Source organism: Emys orbicularis, chromosome 3 (genome assembly GCF_028017835.1).
Source record: "Emys orbicularis isolate rEmyOrb1 chromosome 3, rEmyOrb1.hap1, whole genome shotgun sequence".
NCBI classification, from domain to species: Eukaryota; Metazoa; Chordata; order Testudines; family Emydidae; genus Emys; species Emys orbicularis.
Genome location: NC_088685.1, coordinates 48,344,978 through 48,369,903, shown reverse-complemented (window position 1 = coordinate 48,369,903; position 24,926 = coordinate 48,344,978). Strand labels below are relative to the sequence as shown.

The 24,926-nt window shown below is 43.1% G+C and overlaps 1 protein-coding gene across 1 annotated transcript in view; it reads right to left on the bottom strand.

The window, feature by feature from the left end:
* The window catches only part of LRRC1 (leucine rich repeat containing 1), a 121,967-nt gene that overhangs the window by 32,740 nt on the left and 64,301 nt on the right, over window positions 1–24,926 (bottom strand). Inside the window, exons 3-4 of the mRNA XM_065401732.1 lie at window positions 23,945–24,023; window positions 18,605–18,694 (exon numbers count right to left, since the gene is read on the bottom strand). Coding sequence (XP_065257804.1) covers window positions 18,605–18,694; window positions 23,945–24,023 — 169 coding nt within the window. The remainder of the gene's footprint in view (window positions 1–18,604; window positions 18,695–23,944; window positions 24,024–24,926) is intronic.

Below are 24,926 nucleotides of genomic sequence, written 5' to 3'. Positions count from 1 at the left end.
ATCACTGTCCTATTCTTCAGCCAAATCTGAATTCAAACAAAAACTAAATTTAAAACATTTCTAATATTGATTATATCCAACACTGGAGAATTTATTACTAGAATGAGGATACATGAAGTTGAGTGGGCACCTTAGTATAAAAACCCACCAATGAGAATATTTGCAAATAAAGATTTTTCTTCTGAATCAATACAAGAAACTGGTGGATCAAGTATCCCCAATGATGAGATGCTGGTACCTTGACTAGGATTAACAGTGTACGAGTTTAGAATCTAAAGTAACTTTTTAAACAGAGTAATTTAACTACTGCAGTGGTTCTCAAACTTATTTGCCCCCCCCCCCCGCCCCGTGTGTCTGTAGTCACTTACACGCCTCTCTGCCCCACAAGTACATATACTGCTGCCCAGCTCTGAAGTCAGAGCGGAGAGCAGCGGCTGCTGGCCAGGCACCCAGCTCTGAAGGCAGCACCGCGACAGCAGCAGCACAGAAGTAAGGGCGGCAATGTGAGAAGTGATATTTGTCAACATCACTTTTCATAGCAAATTTAGCACCCCATTGCCACCCACACTTCTGCGCTGCTGCTGCCACCCCAGGGCTGACAGCTGGAGCCCTTCTGTCACCTCCCGGTGAGGTATTGAGGGAGGACAGGAAAGGAGAGCCCGAGGCCAGGCAGTGGGACTGCAGCTGTCCCCCTTATCCCACCCCCCACCTCCTGGGTGTGCACGGCCCTTGTACACGAGCCCCAGCTGCCCGGGGCTGACAGCTGGAACTCTAAAAACCATACACAGCTCATGCCTTCCTTGACATGTTATCGCGCCTCCCTTGGGAAGCCCGCCCCATAGTTTGGGAACTGCTGAAAACTACTGCAACAAATTACCAAGAGGTATGTTAAATTCTCTACAGCTGGAGTCTTTGGCTATCTTTAGAAAGATGTGCTCTAATTCAACCACAAGTTACTGGGGTCCATATAGAAGTCACTGGGTGAAATACCATGGCCTGAGTTATTGCCAGAGGTTAGACTACATTACAACAGCCTTAAAAGCTATGAATTTTGCATTTCTTTAACAGGAAGAAGTCTGGAATATACCACATGGTTAAGGTGTTTTTTTTTTTTTTTTTTTTTTTTTTTTTTAAGTATTATTACATGTTCAAAGAAAAGATATAATGAAAATACCCCAATTGTTAATGCAACACTGAGATCATAATCAAACAACAAATTGGAAAGCTTTTTTCCTTAATGTCCAACAACATATGGTGGGACTCGTGTTTCCTGGTAATCTAGTTGATAGATAATAATTTGCAAGTTACAAGGTCACATAGTGTCTGACTTCCTCATGTAGCCAAGTGTATCAAGAGAAAAGACTGACCATGAGGCAGAACTGTATCCCTCCCGTCAAACAGATCCCAGGGCAACAGAATGCAAGCGTGCTCCCCATTCAACGTGTTCCCCCACCAGACTGCTGCAAGACTCCTGTTGTTGACATCGCTGACTAATTTCCACAAAAAAAACTCTTTTAAATGTCTGTGCTATACCGCTTGTGCTTCCCTACCACCATATTTCTCCTATATCCTTCCAATATCTCTCCACACAACCTCCCCCTTCCCTACTCAATCTCTTTCGAGTTCTGTGTTCTCTTTCATACCCCACTCTCTCAGACCCAAACATCTCCAAGATCTACTTTTACCAAAAGTAGATTAAAAGCCAACAAGATGCATTTATTCCCACTAAGCTATCTCAAGATTGTGAATTTATAAACCCATGTCCATCTTCTCCTTCCTCCCCCTCATCCTCCCTCTTTTTGAATAATACAAACTCTTAAGTAGAGCTGTTTTATTCAAGTTCTTACACCACACCTGTCACAATCTACCCTGATTCCCTTTTGTTGGCAGACTTAAGAGCCACAAGTAACACATTAACCCTAAAAAATGGGGGGGGGGGGAAGAGTTAGAAGAGTACATTTTACCTATAACCCCAATAAAGTCTTCCAGAGATTAGGGCATATACCTCAACCCCTTTCCAAAAGGAGAATATTGGCCCAATTCAAATCTTACAGAGGTCAGCATCTTTAATTTGTCTCTGAACTGATCATTAGGGTCTCTTCAAAATAAGTAATAAGACCAAATCAACACATGTCCGAATTAAACATGGTCTTGCTTACTCTGTAAATTTGAGGTTGAACTAACAGGGATTTACTCTACTGAAGACATTACAACTTCAGATGCAGATGACCTCTTTGGATAGCAACAATAACCCACCACGATAAACTGAATATATAACAACTGCAGTTCCAAAAAGCCCTATGTACACATCAGCCAGAGATTAATTCAAGTCTTCTTAATGTGATTTTAAACTTATTGCCACATGGTCCAGAATGCACTAAAATCTGAGGTAAATTTAATTACCTTGGAATTTACCTTTTGTAACTATTTAGTCTACAGAAAGTTTTCCACAAAAATTATCCACCTGGAATCACCTCATTATACTGTACTGTCAAACCACTACCCTCACCTCAATTAAATACCCTTGGAAACTCACTTCTCCCACAATAATATTCAGGATCTGTTCTGGTTTAATAATAAATAATTTTAAACTTTAAACCATGTGTACATACCCAAAATGAATAGCCATGTGATTATAGCACTATAACTCTGACCCTTCCTTGCTGTACCCTCTAAGTTTTGTGATGACTAAAACTGAACCTCTTCAAGGCAAGGACTGTGATTTTGTCTGCTATGAAGTGCCTAGTACACTTTTGGGTGACCATAGGATAAATTAATCATGATAGTTTTGTCCAGTCAATTTATTTTCAGCTAGCTTTGGTTACTGACTTCCCGGATGCTTATTTAGTAATGACCACGCTAAAATGAACAAGCAGCTACAGGTCAAGCAAATCTTCAAAAGATGTCAAGAGACTTAGGTGACACTAGTTATTGATCTCACGGTGCTTGGGTGTCAAAGATGTAGTGACAGTGATCAATTTTCTGCGTGCACCTCTTTATCCAAATTCAGTTGGACAGAAAATAACCCTACGTGAACATTTGAGGAACCTTCTTTGTACAACTTATGATATTGGGCACTCTGCTTAGCTATAGCAGACAGCAAACTCCATTTAGAGGGTGCGGTTGGTTGCCTTCTGTTGTTTTCTTAGCTCCATGTTGGACTGAAATTCCAAGAGGTGGTGATGCCGGGGAGTGGAGCCCACAAGCCTGTCTTTGAAAGAGTCAGTCTTTAAGATCTATTAACTAGGGAATAGACACAGCCCAGGCAGACTGAGAACGGCTGAAGGAAGTCCGTTTTCTCCAACATCTCTGAAACAGGTTAGAATTTGGAAAATGGTTCCTTCATTCTGTTGCTGGGGAAATTCCAAGTGTTAGTGATAGAACTTATGAACTCCAGGGACTCACAGAGCAAGAGCAAGGAAACTTTGGCCAGGAGAGAGGAAGAGGGGTATGCTTCCATAGCAGGGGTTCCTGTTTAACAGTGGCAATAGCCAAGGAAAGAAGCTAGCTGATCTACAGGAGGAAGAGACACATACTGTTTTGGAGGAAAAGCCATGTGCAGGAGGAGGGATCCGGTACTCTGCTCTCACCCCAGAGAATGCTCCAGAGTGGTGAGGAAACTGAGACTGAGAAATATATATAGATGTGTTTATTATTTTTGTCTGGATCTGTGTATCTTCAGTGCTAGCTAAGTAAAGAGTAATTGTATTTAGAAACTCTTACAAAACCTGTCATTGTGGCTGTTTGCTTTCTCTTCTGGGAGAATGCATCGCTTAAACTACTGGGGAGCCTGTGGGTTCAGCACTGGTCCTAGAGCCTGGTCCCATTTCTGTAAAGGGGTAAGACAGAGAGCCTGTGCCTAGGAAATGTGCCAGAGTGGTCAAAGGACTGGAGTGCTGGAGCCTACTTAGACCAGGGGAAGTTTACATGGATCTAGTGTATCAGGTCCCAATCCAGCAGCCTGGCAAATATCCAGCCAGGGCAAGCTCTACCAGAGCTGCATTTTGACACCTCACTCTTATGCTATTTTTAAAAGCACCTGCACTTAAAAAAGGGCAGGGGTAGTAATCTCACCATATAGGGCTGCTGATTTGGGGTTGTTATTTGTATGCATGAGTTACTGGTTATATGATAGAATCTTTGTAACGCTGCACTTGACTCAGTTAAATGCCTAGCACAGGAGAGTCTGGGGTGGATAAGCCTATAGTGCTTCAACCCAATGTTAAAATTAAAACCACAACCGGTCACTTAAATCCATCCCTGTGTCGGTCTTCATTCACCTCCATGTACGGATCAGTTACTGCTTAGAAGCCTTTTGCAAATGCCACAAGCTTAGCATTTACTGAAGTGTTTGAAGAACTGGGCTCCTAGGCAGTTTTGCTTTTTGGTGTAATCAGATTTCCTTTACAAATCAATTAAAAGTAGCATTCTAAAGGATCAGAGAGGCCTGTGGCACCTTTAAGACTAACAGATGTATTGGAGCATAAGCTTTCGTGGGTGAATGCCCACTTCGTCGGATGGGCATTCGCCGTTATGGTCTTATGTAATGCTTTAAGATGGTCAAAATCTACAAAGTTTACTAATGAAGTCAATAGGATTTCCCCATTATGAATATAAACATTGTAAATTAAGAAAAATAAAATAAATAAATAAAAATAAATTAATGGAGATATCCTATTTCCTAGAACTGAAAGGGACCTTGAAAGGTCATCAAGTCCAGCCACCTGCCTTCACTAGCAGGACCAAGTACTGATTTTGCCCTGATCCCTAGGTGGTCCCCTCAAGGATTGAACTCACAACCCTGGGTTTAGCAGGCCACTGCTCAAACCACTGAGCTATCCCTCCCCACAATAGCCACTTAGGTAGATCTCCATATAAAATAAAGGCTCTGCCACCTTTCCAAACATACATGTGGCTATAAAAAATAAACAAAGTGAGGCAACTAGAATTACACTGGTCAGTTTTGATGTGGTATTAGTTTTAAAGGAGTTGTCATATCTACTAACCAATATGTTTAAAGATCAATTTAATAATGTGTGGAGAAATTTTTTTCTTTTTCTTTTTGGAGGCTAAATAAGCTAAGGGTAGGGATTGTCCTTATATGTCCAAGTTAAACACTATTTTCTTTTCTTAGTGTTCAATGTATAATTTTTGAGGGGAAGGGAGGGAACAAGATAGGAAATGGCTTAGAATCACAGAAGATTAGGGTTGGAAGAGACCTCAGGAATTCATCTAGTCCAACCCCCTGCTCAAAGCTGGACCAATCCCAACTAAATCATCCCAGGCTTGGTTAATATTAATCATAGAAATGTAGGGTTGGAAGGCACCTTGAGAGGTCATCAAGTCTGGCCCCCTCTGCTGTGGCAGGACCAAGTACACCTAGACCATCCCTTATAAGTGATTGTCTGACCTGTTCTTAAAAACCTCCAATGATGGGTGTGACACTGCACCCCATATTCTTCATAGTGATATTAGTATGATATAATTATCCCACAATTATGATGTATTTTATGCAATATAAGGCATCTGAGGTGTCATTGGAAAGGTTATGATTTGCTGAATATGGTTATCCTATTTGTAAGCATGTATCATTTTGTATCCAAAGTTATGAATATTGACGATGTATCTATTTCACATGTAGCTATTACTGGGCAACACTCACTAGGCAAAATGCTCTCAGTCTACATGACTGGCTAGGGAGGGCCCATTCAGGTTAATGAGCCATTAGGAAGAAGCAATAGGCCTTAGGAGAAGCTTATCTCCCACCTGGTGAGCCTACCTGTGAAGGCTCCAAACAGCCAGTGGGGGATGGCTACTGTGACTTTACAGGGACACGTAACCAGGTCACCTGGTGCTGGACTCCATCTTGGGATGCCAGTATTTTTCCACTGACTAGCACGGGATCCAAGCTTTGAAACAAACAAAGGGTTCCTGCCATATGCAAAAGTTATATAAGGCAGGGGAGTGACTCCGCACCCAAGACGACTCCTGGAAACACCTGAGGAACAAAGACTGAACTGGGGGGAAGTACTGGACCCTGTTAGTATCATCACTTTGGATATGTATAGCAGATTCTCACCCATCTATTTAGTATATTAAGCTTAGTTTGCATTTGCTATCCCTTATAATCACTTAAAAACTATCTTTTGTAGTTAATAAGTTTGTTTTTGCTTGATCTAAACCAGTGCGTGGAAATCATAACTGAGGAGCAGAAAGCTGTTGCCTATTCCTCTCCACATTGAGGGAGGGGGTGAATTTTAGGCACTTAGGCTGTACAGTTCCCTGTGCAGCGCAAAACGGTATAATTTTGGGTTTACACTCCAGAGGGGGTGCATGCCTAAGGAGCTGGGACGTGCCCTAGCTGAAGCCTTCCCAGGCAGGGGCTGGTTAAAGAGCCCGCCTGTAACTGCAGCTGGGTGTGTCCCTACCTGTATGTATGCTGGTGAAAGTGCAGACTAGAGAGAGGGCTTTGCAGCTTGTCACAGCAGTACAGTGTAAAAGGGAGCCCAGGCTAGTGGGTCAGGGGGGCTCAGTGGTAGCCCAGTTCTAGGTGGTACCCTGGGGAGAACCAGTCACAATGGGGATTCCACAGCTTTCCTTGGAAGCCTATTCCAGTGCTTAACTACCTTTTCTTCCTAATATCTAATCTAAATCTCCTTGCTGCACATTAAGCCCATTACTTCTTGTACTACCTTCAGTGGACATAGAGAACAAGTGATCACTGTCCTATTTTAACACCCCTTAACATATATGAAGGCTTATCAAGTCCCCCCTCCCAATCTTTTCTTAAGATTAAACATTTCCATGTTTTTTTTTTGGGGGGGGGGGTTCCCCCTCTCTTCCCAAGCCAAAAGGAGGAAGTTAGGCATCTCCATCTCACTGGCAATAATTTTCTCCTCTCCCCCTCCACCATATCCATGACAGGGGAATCTGGCGAGAAATTGTTATCCTATAGAGAAGGCTATGAAAGATGCTAGCCCTTCCCTACTAGCTCAGCACACTGGGGTGGCCCGGAATAGGGAACATACTGGAAACCCTGTTTGAAATAGCAATTTTTCAGAAATTTATAGCTTCAGAATGAAGAGGATACAAAAAGTTACTAGCATGGACTGGCTCCCCACACAACACAAAGAGAAAGAAGAGTTAGAACATTTGAGCCACCTGTGTTTCCCCCTAAGAAGCCCAACATTCAGAAAGTTTTAGTAACAGGAATTTTAACTGCATGTAGTTTTACTATGTCTCCAGTAGTTTATAAGTATTTCTATCACTGATATGCAGTTTGGGGTTCCCTGCACACTTATTCTGCTTCAGGTTTCCTTTAACGGGCATTTACGGATTTCACCACAGTATACCAGATACTCCATAACTAGTTATGCGACCCCCGAGCATGCCCAAATAAATCGGTTAGTCTTTAAGGTGCCACCAGACTCCTTGTTGTTTTTGTAGATACAGACTAACATGGCTATCCCCTGATACTTTTTGCACTAGTATCTCCAAACAAACATAAGCAAGAGTGGGCACAAGTATTAGAAAGCATCACTATCTACAAGCAGATAAGTATGATCTCAATTATCTACTAACTTTTACATCATCATTTTTATGCTTCGGAGTTAGCAATGTTAACTGTTTCATAGTCCTAGGGCCACAAGTTGGAAAGGGGCCACAGGACAAAGAGAAAGCATTTAAAATTATTAGGTTTTGGTATTTCCTAACACAAATGGCATTATACATTTTGAACTGCCTTAAGAACCCAAGAATGGCCATACTGGGTCAGACCAAAGATCCATCTAGCCGAGTATCCTGTCTTCCGACAGTGGCCAATGCCAGGTGCCCCAGAGGGAATGAACAGGTAATCGTCAAGTGATCCATTCCCTATCGCTCATTCCCAGCTTCTGGCAAATAGAGGCTAGGGACACCATCCCCACCCATCCTGGCTAATAGCCATTGATGGACCTATCCTCCATTAATTTAATCTAGTTCTCTTTTGAACCCTGTTATAGTCTTGGCCTTCACAACAAAGAAGATCACAACCCACACAAAGATAGCTTCACCCAGAACTTGAATGCAGCATCTATTTAACAGTTTAGGTCAGAAAGTAAATAATTCCATATCCAGTAGAAAGTATTTAGGTAGGCAGTATGTTATTATGGGCCTGATTGTCCGTAGTTGCGGAGAACTCACTACTCAAAGAAAATCAGAGCTACCAGGACTTTATTGAATTACATTGTGTCAGGTACGTATTCTTGGCCTAGACACTTCTGGGGAACGCCTAAAAGTGATCAGAACTTCACAAATATCGTTTGACATATATTCCATTGGCAGAATGCCTCTTAACACCACATTGAGGAATTGCTTCAGTACTAACTGAATGACCCACAATATTTTTTTAAACACACTGTTCTTTATCAGTCTTCTAGCCAATTGCCCACCCAGCCCAAGGCTGCTTGTAAGAATCTAACCAGACATCCTGGCTACAGAAAAGAGTGACCAACCTGCAAACAAGCTATATAGCAAGCCTTACCTAGATGAAAATGTAAAATGAGAACACTAGTAAACAAAGGAGGTTACACAATTTATGACCAAGCTTCTCTCAGATGTTATTATTCAAGACAGAGTGGTACAAAAATTAACACTTTGCTTAGAGAGGAGTTATTTTATTTGAACTCAAATGCCCTGCACACCTCCCAGAGGAAGTGTTACAGTGAATCACAGGACTGGAAGGGATCTCGAGAGGTCATCTAACCCAATCCCCTGTACTCAAGGCAGGACTAAGTATTATCTAGACAGGTGCTTATCTAACCTGCTTCTTGTCCTATCCTCAGAGGTTAAGAAAAACAATTTGTATCCCTCCTCTTTGTAACAACCTTTTATGTACTTGAAAACTGTTATGTTCCCTCTCACTCTTCTCTTTCCCAGACTAAACAAACCCAATTTTTTCCATCTTCCCTCATAGGTCATGTTTTCTAGACCTTTATTTTTGTTGCTCTTCTCTGGACTTTCTCCTATTTGTCCACATCTTTCCTGAAATGCGGCACCTAGAACTGGACACAATACTCCAGTTGAGGCCTAATCAGCATGGAACAGAGCAGAAGATTTACTTCTCATGTCTTTCTTACAACACTCCTGCTAATACATCCCAGAATTATGTTCGCTTTTTTTGCAACAGTGTTACATTGTTGACTCATATTTAGCTTATGGTGCACTATGACCCCCAGTACTCCTTCCTAGGCAGTCATTTCCCATTTTGTATGTGTGCAACTGATTATTTCTTCCTAACTGGAGTACGTTGCATTGTCCTTATTGAATTTCATCCTATTTACTTCAGAGCATTTCTCCAGTTTGTGCAGATCATTTTGAATTTTAATGCTATCCTCCAAAGCACTTCCAACCCCTCCCAGCTTGGTATTTTCCACAAACTTTATAAGTGTACTCTTTATATCATCATCTAAATCATTGAAGAAGATATTGAACAGTACCTGACCCAGAACTGATCCCTGCAGGACCCCACTCGTTATGCCCGTCTAGCATGACTGTGAAGCACTGATAACTACCCTCTGGGGACGGTTTTCTAACCAGTTTTGCACCCACCTTATAGTAGCTCCATCTAGGTTGCATTTCCCTAGTTGGTTTATGAGAAGGTTATGGGAGTCAGTATCAAAAACTTTACTAAAGTAAAGATATACCAAGTCTACCACTTCCCCTCTATCCACAAGGCTTGTTACCCTGTCAAAGAAAGCTATCAGGTAGTTTGACGTGATTTGTTCCTGACAAATCCATGCTGTTACTTATCACCTTATCATCTTATCTAGATGTTTGCAAATTGATTGCTAATTATTTGCTCCATTATCTTTCCAGGTACAGAAGTTAAGCTGACTGGTCTGTAATCCCCCAGGTTCTCCTTATTTCCCTTTTTGTAGATTGGCACTATATTTGCCCTTTTCCAGTCGTCTGGAATCTCTCCCATCTTCCATGATTTTTCAAAGATAATTGTTAATGGCTCAGATATCGCATCAGTCAGTGAAGCTTGGCCATTTAATGCAGATTCTTTAGAAGACGAATTTAGCCAAAATATTTTAATTAGCAATACACAAACTGGTCTGAAGGTTCAGTCACTCTTTACTATTCAGATTTAGATAAGGATCAGATTCCACCCGTCTCAGCTTGGCCTTGGCTCTCCCAATCTTTAGGTACAACCCTCCAGTAATCTTCCCCTCCCATGAATTTCCACCCATTCCAAAGATTACTGGACCCTGAAGAAAAGAGCTGTTGGGTCTAAGCTACTGTTGAAATCTAATTTTATACATTTTACAAATACATTTGTATACAATGTATACAAATACATTTTAAGAGAAAGCGTGACCAACTTCAGCAGTGGATGGGGCCCAGCAAAGATAGTCAGAGCTACTGGACTCCACTATGGAATCTTCAAAAGCATTGTTGGGAAGAAGAATTAGGGTGCTTAAAAATATATGGATCAACATATGAGATTTTGGATTTCCTAACTTGAACATTCTACAGTTTACTCGGGAATATTCCTGAAATAGGGTAAATGCTAAGACAATTTATAAGATGAGGTAAGAGTTTCAGCTATTTTCAAAAGCTATTCCATTCAGTTTATTTTCCAGTTTGCTTTTCCACTGCCTCCATTAACAGAATAGCTCAACAAAATTCAGTATTTTATTTAAATATGAAACTTTTAATACTAAGTTAACACAAGACAAACATTTGACTTACACACAAGTTGATAGATCTATTAAGATCAGAGGTCACTGTATTCATTAAAAGTTTTAAATTGCTATATTAGTGCTCATGAAATACAGTGTAAACACTTTCAAATTCATGAACATTCAGTTTTGCTATTTAACGGAGAGAAGTCTGCAACACACAGCCTCACCTAATCAAAAGTGCAAAGATTTCTAAAGCTAAGCTTATCGGAGTTTAGCAAACAGAATCAGACAGAGAACCCATAGCATTAACTGAGTATATCTAGCAGTACAAGTAAAAAAATTCCACTTTCTGTATCACTATGAGTTAAGCCTCACTATCTCATTTGTTGCTTCTGTAACACTGCACTTTAACATGTTTGCATTTTAAGGTACAGTCCATTAACTGAACTCTTCTGCCTTGTTCCATACAACATGTAGAACTACTTTTATTCCACGTGAAGCCATCAGATATCTCAGACTGCAAGTTTATGTCAGTAAAAAAGTGAATCTTTTCCCATCTTACATCAATCTGATGTACACCAACTTTCTTAGCCACAGATCTGTTCATGAAGCCATCAGTGAAAAGTAATAAGACTAACATTTGGTATGCATTTCTGAGACATTTCCATTGCCCCTGTAAAGTCTTTCAGTCCACAGATATCAATACAACTTGACCCAAGATTATGGCCATTTTAAGCCTACAAGTTACAAAGTAATTCTAAAATCAAAATTAGGTTTTGTGACTTCATCTTTCTGACATATCATCGCAGGATATTTAGCTTTCCATCTGCTCTGGAAAGCATGTCTATATACAAGTTTCTCAAAAGTCTTGCGTCTTGTGGAATATTTTAAGTACACAAGACTTGTCAATAGAGACAATCCTTATCCCCGCTAATCTTTCAATTCTAGTAGTCATAAAAAAGTGTTACTTGTAACAAGAGGAAAAATATATCTGTGCTTACCTGAATGTTTTCTTTCTTTGAATAGTAAGGTCCACAGATCTGTTACAGTAACTACTTCAGCCTGCTTGCAGCTTTGGGGCAGAATCAGACGCCTCAGTCACTAGCAGCAGGTGAATGCCCCACCCCTGACATCCTCTCCACTTGAAACAACTTTCACAGACATGATCATTCCATTCTATTTTCCTAAACTTACCTGATTGGAGATTATAGTTATGAGGAAGTTTACTTTAATGGGAATAGTGAATATAATAAAACCTGGTACAGGGCTTCAATGGGGTAAAGTGCTGGAAGGACCAGAATGAGCTTCCTAGGTTGTTGCTCTATAGTCTTGGGGTGGAACCAGGGAAGCTGCTCTACAGAAGCATTCAGTGTCAAGGCTTGTACAAAACTCCTTTTTTCTCGACCATGCTGAGAACTTTATAGTACGGAGATTTGACCTTTTGCTTGGACACTCTCATACACCTACATTAGAGCCCCTCTGGAGGAATTTAAGGCTCTGCACTGATTAGGCCTCAGCAGGAGTATTGTGTCCGGTTCTGGGCACCACACTTCAGGAAAGAGGTGGACTAATTGTAGAAAGTCCATAGAAGAGCAACAAAAATTATTAAAAGTCTAGAATCAATAACCTATGGGGAAAGATTGAAAAAATTGGGTTTGTTTAGTCTGGAGAAGAGAAGACTGAGAGGGGACATGATAACAGTTCTCAAGTACATAAAAGGTTGTTACAGGGAGGGTGAAAAATTGTTCTTGTTAACCTTTGAGGATAGAACAAGAAGCAATGGGCTTAAATTGCAGCAAGGGAGGTTTAGGTTGGATATTAGGAAAAAGTTCTTAACTGTCAGGGGGTTTAAGCACTGGAATAAATTGCCTAGGGAGGTTGTGGAATCTCTGGCATCGGACACTTTTAAGAACAGGCTAAACACCTGTCAGAGATGGCCTAGTTATTACGTAGTCCTGCCTTGAGTGTCAATTTCTTTCTAGAATCCATGAGAACGATGATCGCTTCATCCAACCATCCATTTTGAACCTATCTGTTCCTGTGTCAAGGACTGCTTTTTCCAACAACAGACCTCCTCAGGCAGACACAGCCAAGGTCCAATGTTAGGTTAATCAAGACCAAGAACCAGTAAGACATAACCAGTATCACTGCCACCCTCTCTTTCCTATCTTTTGTCCTGGGGAGAAGTGGAAAAGAGGTGGGAAGGCATGTAGCAGAGACCTTACCCAGCTTTGCAAGAGATCATCCATCACCTTGAAACCAGATCCTGACATATGGAGAGGCCACAGAGCACTTTATTGCAATTTCCAGATGCAAAGAGATCAATCACCAGCCCATCAAATTGACTTATAATCCGCAAGAACACTTCTGGATCCAGATGCCACTCTGCTTGATCTGACTTCTGCCATGTAAGCCTTGGTATTCATCATCCATTTGATGGAAAGTGCACATCAAGGCAGGAAACTTTGGTCTGCCCGGGACAGAAGCTGATTTTCTCTGGGGTTGGGCTTACTGTGTTCTGCTTTACTTATGGAAATCCATCCGATAGAGATTGTCACGACCAGAACAAGTCTGTTATCAATGGGAAGAAGAGTACACTGAGACCTCAAATCACTGTGTTCCAGCCAGTGGATGCTAGGCTTTCGTTCTAGGACCTTGTAGCGGGGTGGACACCCACTCCTGCCCTGAGGGGTTTAAAAAGTGGCCTGGGAGGGCTTGAAAGCTGTAGCTCTAAAAGCTGGGCTAATTGGGGAAGTGGCTGCAGCTTGGCCACGCCCCAATCAGGCCCCAGCTGGCCTGTATAAAGAGGCTGGGAGCCAGGAGCCTCTCTCTGCCTTCAGAGAGAGAAGGGCCTGGCTGCAGGAATCTAGAGGTAGGGTACCTGAGTGGAGCAGGACTGGAGAAAGGCTGAGGAGCTGGGGAGCTCCAGCCTGGAAAGCCCCAGGCTGCGGCCTAGCATAAGGCCAACAGGTACTGGGGGTTGCAGAGGGCAGCCCAGGGCTAGGCCAAGGCGGCAGGTCCAAACCCAACCTTGCCAATGATGAGTGGCCTATACTGCAGTCTGCCCCAGAGAGTGGGGGCTAGTTGGTGACTGGCAGTGGCCTTATCCTGAGGCGAGGTGGGGTTAGTGGGTGGGGGTTCCCCTGGGAGGGGAGACCCAGCATGTGTGGGTACTGCCAGGGGGCAGCACCCAGAGCAAGGGGCACCGGGGTCCTGGGAGGGACACGGGAGCCAGTAGGACGACGAGGTGGATCACCGGCCTGCAGAGGGCGCTCCGGAGGCTGGATTGAGCTGATTCCCCAGACGACCAGCAGGAGGCGCCGCAGGGATGAGTCCGACCACTTACAGACCTATTTTTCTGGATAGAATTGGGAAGACCCTTCTCCACTAATTCCAGTTAACATCTGACATAAGGATTTTTTTGCCTAGCTCACTAAGGGTGGACCCTTTCGGGGGAAAAAAAATTCTCATTATCTGCATTCACCAATTCAGGGAGTGGAAAAGAGACAATGGGACCTTGACCTCTGTCAACAAACGTGATATTAAGTGAGATGCAGAAGAGATAACAGGAATTACTGGGTAGGGTTCATGTGAACTCCGATTCATTAAGTCTCTGTGCACACCATTCCCAACAGGCTTCACTAAGAATTAGGTTATTGTTTCTGACACACCAGTTTTCCCTTATGACCATTTGCATCTGAGGTTAACATTCTTTGCTATGAGACCTTTTACTAATAGAATTCATCCTCAGTCCATGCCTATGATTGAGTCCCTGGCACCATACATCTGTGTTTATCATGAATCCACAATACTCCAGAAGCCGTATCACTACAGTTTGTCTCAACTCTCTGAACAGAGGCCAGACAAGCAGAGTTTTCCAGGAACAGACAGGAATGAACTCCCTTTTTCCTTAAAGCCAATATTAATACTCTTATGATCTTGGGAGAGACCTTGGAAGCATCTGTCAGATCAAAGGGTAACAATCAGTTTTGAAGAAAATAGTTCACGATCCATATGCCAAGCTGGAGAGCTGTCTGAGGAATGGTAACATGAGAATGTGAGCCTTCTTTAGGAACTTCAGGTGTTCCAACTGGGGTCAGTCTGTTTCTTCCCAATTCTCTAAAGCTAGAAACAGGATGAGGAACGGCCCTTGATGAAGAACAGTGATATTGCTCTAATCTGAAGTAGATTATGTAGGATTTCATTCCTGCTCTGGCATTCCCATAGACTACTAGAGACTGGAAACGGGACAAACCTATGCTTACAATTCTAGCACAGCTCCATGGAGTAGCCCATCTCAACAACATCCAGTGACCTCGTTTTGAGGAAAGCTATAGGCTGCCATTTATTCTCAAAATGAAAGAGCCCAGCACCAGTCAGGAGTCTAACAGATTGTTCTGAGGCAACTACTGACCTTGCCAGAGCAGTCTAGATTTGTTCCAGGTACCCCTTGCAAAACAGTAATCCCTCTTCTTGTACTTCAGGGACTGCTTGCCATGTTATCTGTATTCCTTGCAGTAGTGTCTGGCAGGAGCCAGGATTGTAAATCTATTTTTCCAATAACTTTGGAGCTGTCTCAGCTTTCCATCAAGTTTTCCCACTACAACATGATCAGAGCAGAGAACGGACTTCTCCAAGCGTCTGATCTCAATGACAAAGGCCTACATTAAACAGATTTAATCTAGCTATTCAGGAAGAAGACCTTACAATATGGAATATTTCGGGTCAAGAGAGGTGGTCAATATGAGAGGTATGATCCAAGTTAACATTGTTTGTGAAAGCATAAGGAAGGTGTCAAAATTAAAAAAAATATATAAAGTATGAAGTTCTTTTTTGACTGATGCCAACTGAGAGCTTTCATGCCCACAAGAAGGGGCTGAGGTGACAGCTGCCTGGACTTGGCTGCCTACAAAAGGCTTCTATAGTGAAGAGACCACTCGATTAGGTAAAAAAATATCTTCCCCAGTTTGAAATGCTAAGTCCCTGACCACCATGAAAGACAGTTATGTTTAACTTCAGAAGTGACAGCAGGTTGAATTTGGTCTGGTGCACACTAAAAGAACATCATGCTCTTATAAAATGGAGGCCAGGAGAGCAGAAAGTAATAAATGGCGGTGTGACGTTGCACTCCATATTCTTTATGGAAATATGCTTATGTTATGGATATGACATAACTGAGATGTACTTTATGCAAGATGGGTCTTGTAAGGTATCATTGGAAAGGTTATAATTTACTGAATGTGATTATCCAATTTGCATGCATGTACCATTTCTGTATCTAAAAAGTTAGAAATATGGACTATGCAACCATTACAACTGGGTGTGTATTGGGAAGACCTCCACCAGACAACAGGCCATCAAATTTGATGCGTCATCAGGAAGGAATAACAAAACCATGAAGATGCCTCTCATACTGAGCTGTGACCTAGTAGTGTCACAGTTACGTCCCGGGATGCTTCCCAGGAGGGAGAGCGATTAGTGGTGTGGAAGTAGAGAAAGAACTGACAGGGATTTGAATCGCTCTCCCTCCTGGGAAGCATCCGGGGACGTAACTGTGACACTACTAGGTCAGGTGGTCTTGTCACCTGATACTAAACATTATCTGGGACTTCTTGTAACTTTCCACTGGAAGTGAAGGGGGGGGGAGGGTCAAGTTTGAGAAACAAAGGATTTCCGCCTTATGTCCTATTTAAGGGTGGGGAAGGAGGCAAACGGGACTCCTCCTCCCCATGGTCTGTCTGCCCAAGAAGAGACTGCTAAAGCCACCTGAAGGGAAGGCAAGGGGGGAGTGCAGACTGAGACAGGGGTCCAGTCTGAAAAGAAATATAACTGGAACTCTGAACCACAAACTTTGCAGCCTGCCTAAAATCCTAAAACAACATTTAGGGTAAGAAAAGACAGTTACCTTTTCCATAACTGGTGTTCGAGATGTGTTGCTCATGTCTATTCCACAATAGGTGTGCGTGCTCACCACGTGCACCGGTGTCGAAAATTTTCCCCCTAATAGTAGCCATAGGGGAGCGCCCCAGTGACCCCTGGAGTGACGCCTCCATGGTGCGGTATAAGGGGCACTGCACGCTCCCTCCACCCTCAGTTCCTTCTCGCCAGACAACTGACAGAGGGGAAGGAAGGTGGGATGTGGAATAGACATGAGCATCACATCTCGAAGAGCACCAGTTACAGAAAAGGTAACTGTCTTTTCTTCTTCAAGTGATTGCTCATGTGTATTCCACAATAGGTGATTCCAAGCTATATCTGTTGGAGGTGGGTAGAAGTTCACAAATTCTCAAGATGGAACACAGCCCTGCTGAACCCGGCATCCTCCCTTGTTTGGGAGACGATCAAATAATGTGAGGTGAAAGTGTGAACTGAAGACCAGGTGGGAGCCCTACAAATGTCCTGGATGGGGACATGGGCCAAAAAGGCAGCCGACGAGGCCTGCACCCTAGTCGAGTGTGCCCTCACAATTGACGGCGAGGGGATTCCCACCAGGTCATAACAAGTACGGATACACAATGTGATCCAGTTGGAGAGCTGCTGAGTGGAGATTGGCTGACGTTTCATGCGCTCAGCCGAGGCGATTAACAGCTGTTTAGTCCGCTCCAGGTAAAAAGGCCAGAGCCCGTCTCACATCCAGCATGTGGAGATGGCACTCCTCACTGGACGCATGGGGCTTGGGGCAGAGGACCGGCAGGAAAATGTCCTGACCCATGTGGTAGGCAGAAACCACCTTTGGGAGGAACGAAGGACGGGGCGGAGCTGGACTTTATCCTTATGGAAAACCGTGTACGGGGGCTCGGCGGTCAGAGCCCTGAGTTCCAAGACCCGCCTAGCCAACGTGATCACCATCAGGAAGGCCACCTTCCATGAGAGGTGTGACCAGGAGCATGTAGCTAGTGGCTCAAAAGGGGGGCCCGTGAGGTGGGCCAGCACCAGGTTCAGGTCCCACTGTGGCACTGGGGGCCTACGTATGGGAAGAGACGATCCAATCCCTTAAGGAATCGGCCAATCATAGCATGGGAGAATACCGTGTGGCTCTGCACCAGCGGGTGGAAGGCCGATATGGCCACCAAGTGCACCTTGACGGATGAGGGCGCCAGTCCCTGGGCTTTAAGGTGAAGGAGGTAGTCCAAAATGAGCTGGGTCGGGGCAGCCATGGGGGAAACGCCCCGCTAATCTGCCCATCGGGAGAACCGAGACCACTTTGCTAAGTAGGCTCGACGTGTGGAGGGTCGCCTGCTTTCCAAGAGGACGCACTGAACCCCTTCCGAGCACGTCCTCTCCTCCCGACCTAACCATTGAGCAGCCACGCCATGAGGTGGAGTGCCGCTAGGTTGAGTGGAGGCGGCGGCCCTGGTCCTGGGAGAGCAGGGGGAGTCTGCAGTTTCCTTCAGAAAAGCTCTGTGGCAGGGGGATCTGTCAGAGCCACCAGCCACTGCGGAAGCACATAAAACTGCATGGAACTCCAGCGGGTGAGGCATTCTCCTGCTGCCAGGTCTGGGTCTCTCTGTGAGCTGCAACAAGGCTCAAGTCCCCACTCTAATAGATCTGTGGCTCTCAGCATGATGAAGAATCGTAGGTAACAAGTTTGAACAGAGATGCAATTATCAAACTGGTAACATCCTTTTAGTCTTTCATCCTTTAGTCTATCCAGCTTCTCCCAACTCCCTAGATTTATACCTCCCAAAGACTAAACATATGCACATATAGCCCAAGTTCAGTGCAGTCACCTCAGTGAGTGACCGATAGAAACACAAGAGATTTTTAAACAGACTAAGAAAATGTAATACCCTGACACAATTACTAATTTGTGTAATATACTTGTAAATTTAATTTTTACATTTTTGCATATACCTCTAAGTCAGGGAAACAAATTAAATATATCTTGATTTAAAAAAAAACCAAAAAAAAACCCCACAACAACAAAAACAACTTACTTCCCAATGTTTTCAGGTAGTGCCTGCAGTGAGATGTCATTTACAGAAAGACACGTTAGATTCTGTAATTCAGGAAAGCTTTCAGGCAACCTATGGAGATATTAATTCAGATAAATCAAGCACTTGTACTAAAATAACTATTTATATTGGCATAGTCAGATCATATATATTTGGTGGGAAAGGATATGAGGTGGCTCTTCTATAAAAAACGAAACAATAGTACTAAGACAAGGAGAAAGGCACTAGAAAGAGGAAAAAAGTTAAAAGTAAACCAAATGGGTTTAATTTTCTACTTGTTTGTATGTATTAAGGCAACACATATCCCATATAATAAGAACACCTCAAAAGATACATTCAAAAGCTGTTGAAGCAGCATATACTGTGAGGGAAGAGTTATTGTTTGGGAAGCATGAGAAATTTGGCTTATTTTTTCATGCCGCCTGTTTCAATATTAGATTATGGAGCAGCCGTTTTTTTATTTTTAACTATTTGTTAAAGACATCTAGAGCCTGGAACACATTGCGCAGCCATTCTAGCCATCTTATATTGCTAAATACCAGGGGGCTTGATCCCAGCTGTGTGAGATATGGATCATGCTAAGGAAAAGGTGACCTAATGTGGAGCAGGGAGAGACCTTTTGGCCTAGTGATCGGATAAGATTTGATAACATGAGTTATCTTTAGGGCATGCAGCAAGAACCATTTCTTTTCACAGATTCAGAGGACTGGGGACATCGGTGCATTTTCAAATGTCAATTGATTTTTTTGGTTTCTAATTGTTGGAAGGCTGGGATTAAACTGCAGGCTTATTTATCTGGTAGAGTTTACCTTTTTTAAAAGCTAGTCAAAATGCTTAGCCTGAGATGGGCCCTTTTTTATGTACAAGTCTAAATAAATAAAAATCTGATGGAAAAAAGTGGGCTGACAGCCACTTTTAAAACTGAAGCTTACTACATTGGCTAGTGTTATAAATACTGGAAATACAAATAGAACACAAGAAAAAATTGATCCAGAAAAAGCATTAGATAATACTATGATGGAGTTTGAATGGTTAAGTAATACACTGGACAGAGGCATGCGCGGGGATTTAAATTTGACTGTTTTTGGAGGAGCTTCTTCCCTGTCACAGCCCTGCGGTCAGAGGAATTCTGTGCCCCCGCAGATTATTTGGGGGTGGGGGAAGCAGCGTGCCCCTGCTTGCCTCGCCTTGTGCATGCCCCTGACCCTGGGTCAACTGCAGTAGAGGATACACCACAGGAACCAAGAATGCCTATTCTGCAGGCATTGTTTCTTGCTTGAGTATTTAATGAAGTTCATTAGGAGCCTCAACAATGAGGCAACTCATTGGAGCAGCAGAAGGTCATCAGTTGGAAAGATCTTTGACTGGCATTTACTACACGGAAGGAGGCGATGACTGGGATACACAAATCTGCGTGAACAGATTGCACAAATGTTCATGCTACTATATTAGATAGATGGAGCTGGTAACACTGCCTATACATAAGGTTACCCGACACTTCCGTTATAAGACATTGTTTTCAGTTGCTTCTAACTTTGCCAAACTAACCCTTTGGACTGAAGTTTTTCATGCCAGGTATATTGCTCAAGCTGAGTATTTCAAAACGTTTCAGAAAAAATGGTTCAGCCATTTCCAAAAACAAGATTAGGGAAAAAACACATTTTTGCCATGTTAAACAAGTCATTCAACCGTTTTGTTAAGAATCAGCACCCATGCTTAGGAGCAGGGACTTCAAACGCAGTACAGGGGTTGCCTTTATGTCAGGGACATATCTTTTTTTGTTCTCTTGAAAACACACCCAAATTTGCAAAATCTCAGTTCACACACATTCAGTAGAGAATTGTTAAGTTTGGCAATTAAATCCTGATTTAGTTGGGGTTGGTCCTACTTTGAGCAGGGGGGGTTGGACTAGATGATCTCTTGAGGTCTCTTCCAACCCTGATATTCTATGATCCTCCAAAGATTCCATATGTACTGAGCATACTCAGCCCCTGGCTGTGGGGGCTGAGCAGGACTTTCCCTGTAATTGCTGCTCCAGCCTGCTACGCTGTTATGGCATCAGACCAGAAATGCAAGGAAACTTTTTCCTGTTCTCTCAATGCTCCTGCTTGCTGGATCCCAAGCTGTACTATGGAAGAAGCCACTTGACTTGAATGCAGAGCGGACAAGAATCTGATCTGAGAGGGGATGAAGGAGTAGACCAGGACTGGCTAGACGGAAGGAGACAGGGCAGAAAGATGTGTGACCACTAGAGCACACTCTCCACCAAAATCCAGATTGAAACCCAAGATTCCCAAGTCTGTGCAATGGATCTAAAGTGTTGCAACCTTGCTAATGACCCATGTGAGTGTCAACATGGTTCCATGTGATTGAATCTCTGCTTGTTTGTTTTTTACACCTAGAAAGCTACAAATAGTCAAGCATTCAAAAGTTAGATTGCCTGTGCAACCTTAACTCGACCCCTTTTGTGTACACATTAGGATACAGTCTTTAATTACATAATCACATACTATATTTTCCACATTCCCTTCCTCATTCAGTGCACAGGATGAACTGTGCTCTAGGGATTAATCAGGACTGTATAGTGAAAGAGGCTGTTGTCTGTAGGACCTCTCTCTCGTTTGTTGCAGAAGTTGGAAGGGGAGTAGTTAATGAGGCAGGGAATTGCAAGAAGACAGAGGGTGGTCTTGTGGTTAAGGCAACTGAACACTACCCAGGAGAACTGGATTCTATCCCTGCCTCTGCCAGAGTTCCTATGTGATGCTCGGCAAGGAATTCAGTGGCCAAACGTGAACATTTTGGTTGTGTGTGTTCTTCAGCTTCTGCATACCCAATTTGATACCTTGGAATCTAATATGCAGAAGTGCTGAGCACTCATAGCTGTAACTGACATCAATAAGAGCTGTGCTGGAACGCATGAAATGCTATAAAATGCTAAATCTCAAAACCAGTTCCCATCTCAATTTGAGCATCCAAGATAAGGAGACAATTTTTACTTTAGTCCCTCGGTGTCCCATTTGCCTTCTGTAATCTAGGGATAATACCACCACCTCACCAGGATTTTGTGAAGGTAAATTAATAACTATCTAAAGCACTCAGATTCTATAGTGATGATCACCATACTAACGCTCACAAGAAAGTTAATAATTTTGTCTTCAGAGCAGGACTTCAACGTTGTGCAGTAAATAAGACTTGGGGCCATATGTTGAACAATAAGAACAAAATATTGAACAGCTGCTCATTCCGTGAGCACCATCCATCTGGTGCACTGAAAGAGGTAGGGGTCCTGTGGAAAAGTAATGTGTGATATAACTGAAGGTTGTCATAATGTGTATGCACAAGGAGACAGAATTAAAATTGTACCAAGCAACCTTAATTGTGACAGTTTCCAGCTTTTGAACCCTGGATTTTGAAACCTTACAGTTCTTTTCATGTAGTTGTTTTGAATACAATATAATGTATATTAGACAAAGACCAGTACATATTTATTTTCAGTAAATCATTTTAAGTGACTCCCCACCCCCAATACAACTGTTTTCCTTCATCAAGAAGTGTACTGTATATTGCTCATTTTAAACCCCAGCAATTAGAAGCTTATTGCTATTTTCTAACACCTTGGGACTTTCTCTACAGTTTAGGAAATAGGGAAGGATTCAGCCTATGAATAATCCAACCCTTTTAAACATTGTTACATCAAATATAGAAGAATCAGAAAATTAATTATTTGATAGAATGAGCAGCACAGGGCCTAATGGCACAAGTGTAACAAGCCATAGCACAGTTGTGGCATCCACGTTTTAACAACGCTTTTACTGCTAGCGTGGACACAACAACAATTACTTAAATTTGTTAGTCTCTAAGGTGCCACAACTACTCCTGTTCTTCTTTCAACAATTAGTTAGAGAATGCTATGGCCTAGGCTATGTTATAGTCCCATCATGTTAGATGACACTAGCCTAAATATTCCAGGCTAGGAAGAGGGACGGCTACTGACAGAAGGCCCTATGTCTATGCAATGTTGGATTGGTGACCTTTCTACATGACAAACATGCTACTCTGTTCCATCAGGGAAAGATCACTTATGCGGATTCCCTCCCTGTTTCTAAACCTCTAGAATCAGTCACAATGCATTAGAGGCTTTCCTTTTACCCCCTTCTTGCTAGATGTAACCAGCTAGGGCAAAGGATTATTTAGTTGGTGTTGGTCCTGCTTTGAGCAGGGGATTGGACTAGATGACCCTCCTGAGGTCTCTTCCAAGCCTAATCTTCTATGATTCTAAAGGAAGATATAGCAGCTGCTGCAGCACCTGGTAGAAACTCAGCACTTGAAGGCTGAGCTGAGCCCCGCTTCTCCTAGCTGCTCCTGCACAGAGTTCCTATCATTCATTTGCCCCCTATTTGATTTCTCTATCAACCGCCTTGATTTCCCAAGAGCCTGTTCTTCTCCTTTGCTATGTGGAGTGGTGAGGGTGGGGGAAATAACACTAATTCATTAGGCTGAATCAGAGTCACAGCAATCAAGTGAATCCTGCCAAACTGAGCCAATCTAAAGGACACTTTATTAAAATGATCATTTACGATTTATTTGGTGCTGTACAGAACATGAGAGGAAGACCTACCATCAACTATTACTCTTTCCTAGGCCAAGACAGGAGGGAGCAGCTTGAGATGACTACTGCCACTATGAACTGCTTTCACTGCAACCATGCAATTGCACAGAGAGGGGGAATATGGATATTAGAGAAGCAGCAGCCACCACCAGACGGAATACAGTTTGGCCACATGGCACTGTATAAGTATGTTGGATTAGCCCTAATTCAGTGGATAGGGACATGGCACGGGTGCAAGCCTCAGGCGTATGCAAGGAGAGCCATTATTTGCACCTGCTGAGTTAACCCCAATTTTAAGCAGTCAAACTATGCCAATGCAGCTACACTGGTTTGCTGGTCACGGACTGCTAAATCCCAGGTATAGACAAAGGCTAGAGATGGAAGAAACAGATGACAGTGGAAAATACAGCACCATAGCTTTGCTGGTTTATATTGCTGGCCCTGCTTGAAAAATTCCTGGGCTTTTTATCATTTGGATTTGCGTTCTTAAGTATTAACTAAATTCACATTTGTTCTGAGTAGCCTGTAATCGTCAACCCCCTGGGAAGGAAGGGTGCACTTGTTCCTGTAACTCTGATCTCTGGCTACCACCCTGTGGAAAAAATAGACCCTGCGTGACTCAGACACACACTAGATTTGCTTTAAGAACTGAGCAAGTTAAATAAGGTTGTAGTGCTGGCCTGGAAAGCACTTAGCATAAGGGGGAGTGTTACCTGGTCAGTGGGTTCCCACTGAAGTCTGCTACTTGTAGTGCTTTGCAAAAGGAGATGCTTTCTGGAATTTCTGGAATTTCTGCAGAAACAAACACATGCACTGTTAACAATTAGAAGACCTTTTATTTGGAAATGGTCACAGCATTACATACTGTATCCGGTCATTTCAAATCAAGGAAATTACCTTGGTGTGTGTTGTGACTTTTTTTAAATGTAAGACTATTTTTTAAAAAAAGTTACCGATATTTCCAAATACAATTCAAGATGTTAGTTAACATTTAGAGAGCCCAAAATTAATTGGGACCCAGACATTTTAGAGACTGTTTATCTCACATGCCCCGCTCAAAGCACCTGGAATGCTCATTTGTTCTAATGAGGGTTGTCTGTCAGTTGACAGAAGATTCTCTGGAATTCAATCCCTCTGTTTAGCAAAAGCCAAATTCAGCCACTTTAAGGACATAGTTCTAAATTAATCCATCTAATCCAGCCCTTTGGCAATTTGGGTCAATATAAAGACAGGCACTTTTTTAGAGGATGTGTTGGCAGGGTGTGAGGGTGAAATAGAAGAGAGTAAATATCTCTGCCCAAATGTACACTCATGGGCACAGTACCATCCCCTCCTACTACACTAAAATCTCATACCTTATAGCAGTGGTTTTCAAACTGTGGGTCGCGACCCAGAACTGGGTCACGGAATGGAAGGGACTGGGTCACTTCAGCTCTGGTCAGCACCTGTTCTGGTCAGCACTCTAGTCCCTACCTGTTCCGACACTGAGCTGCAGGCTGGAAATGGCCAGCAGCAGATCTGGCTCCTAGGCGGGGGAGGGGGGGATCATGGGGCTTCGCGTGCTGCTCCCGCCCCGAGCACTGGCTCCGCACTCCCACTGGCCGGGAACCAGCCAATGGGAGCTGGGGGGGGGGGGGGGTTGCCTGCAGGCAAGAGCCACGCAGAGCCGCTTGCACTCTGCCACCACCTAGGAGC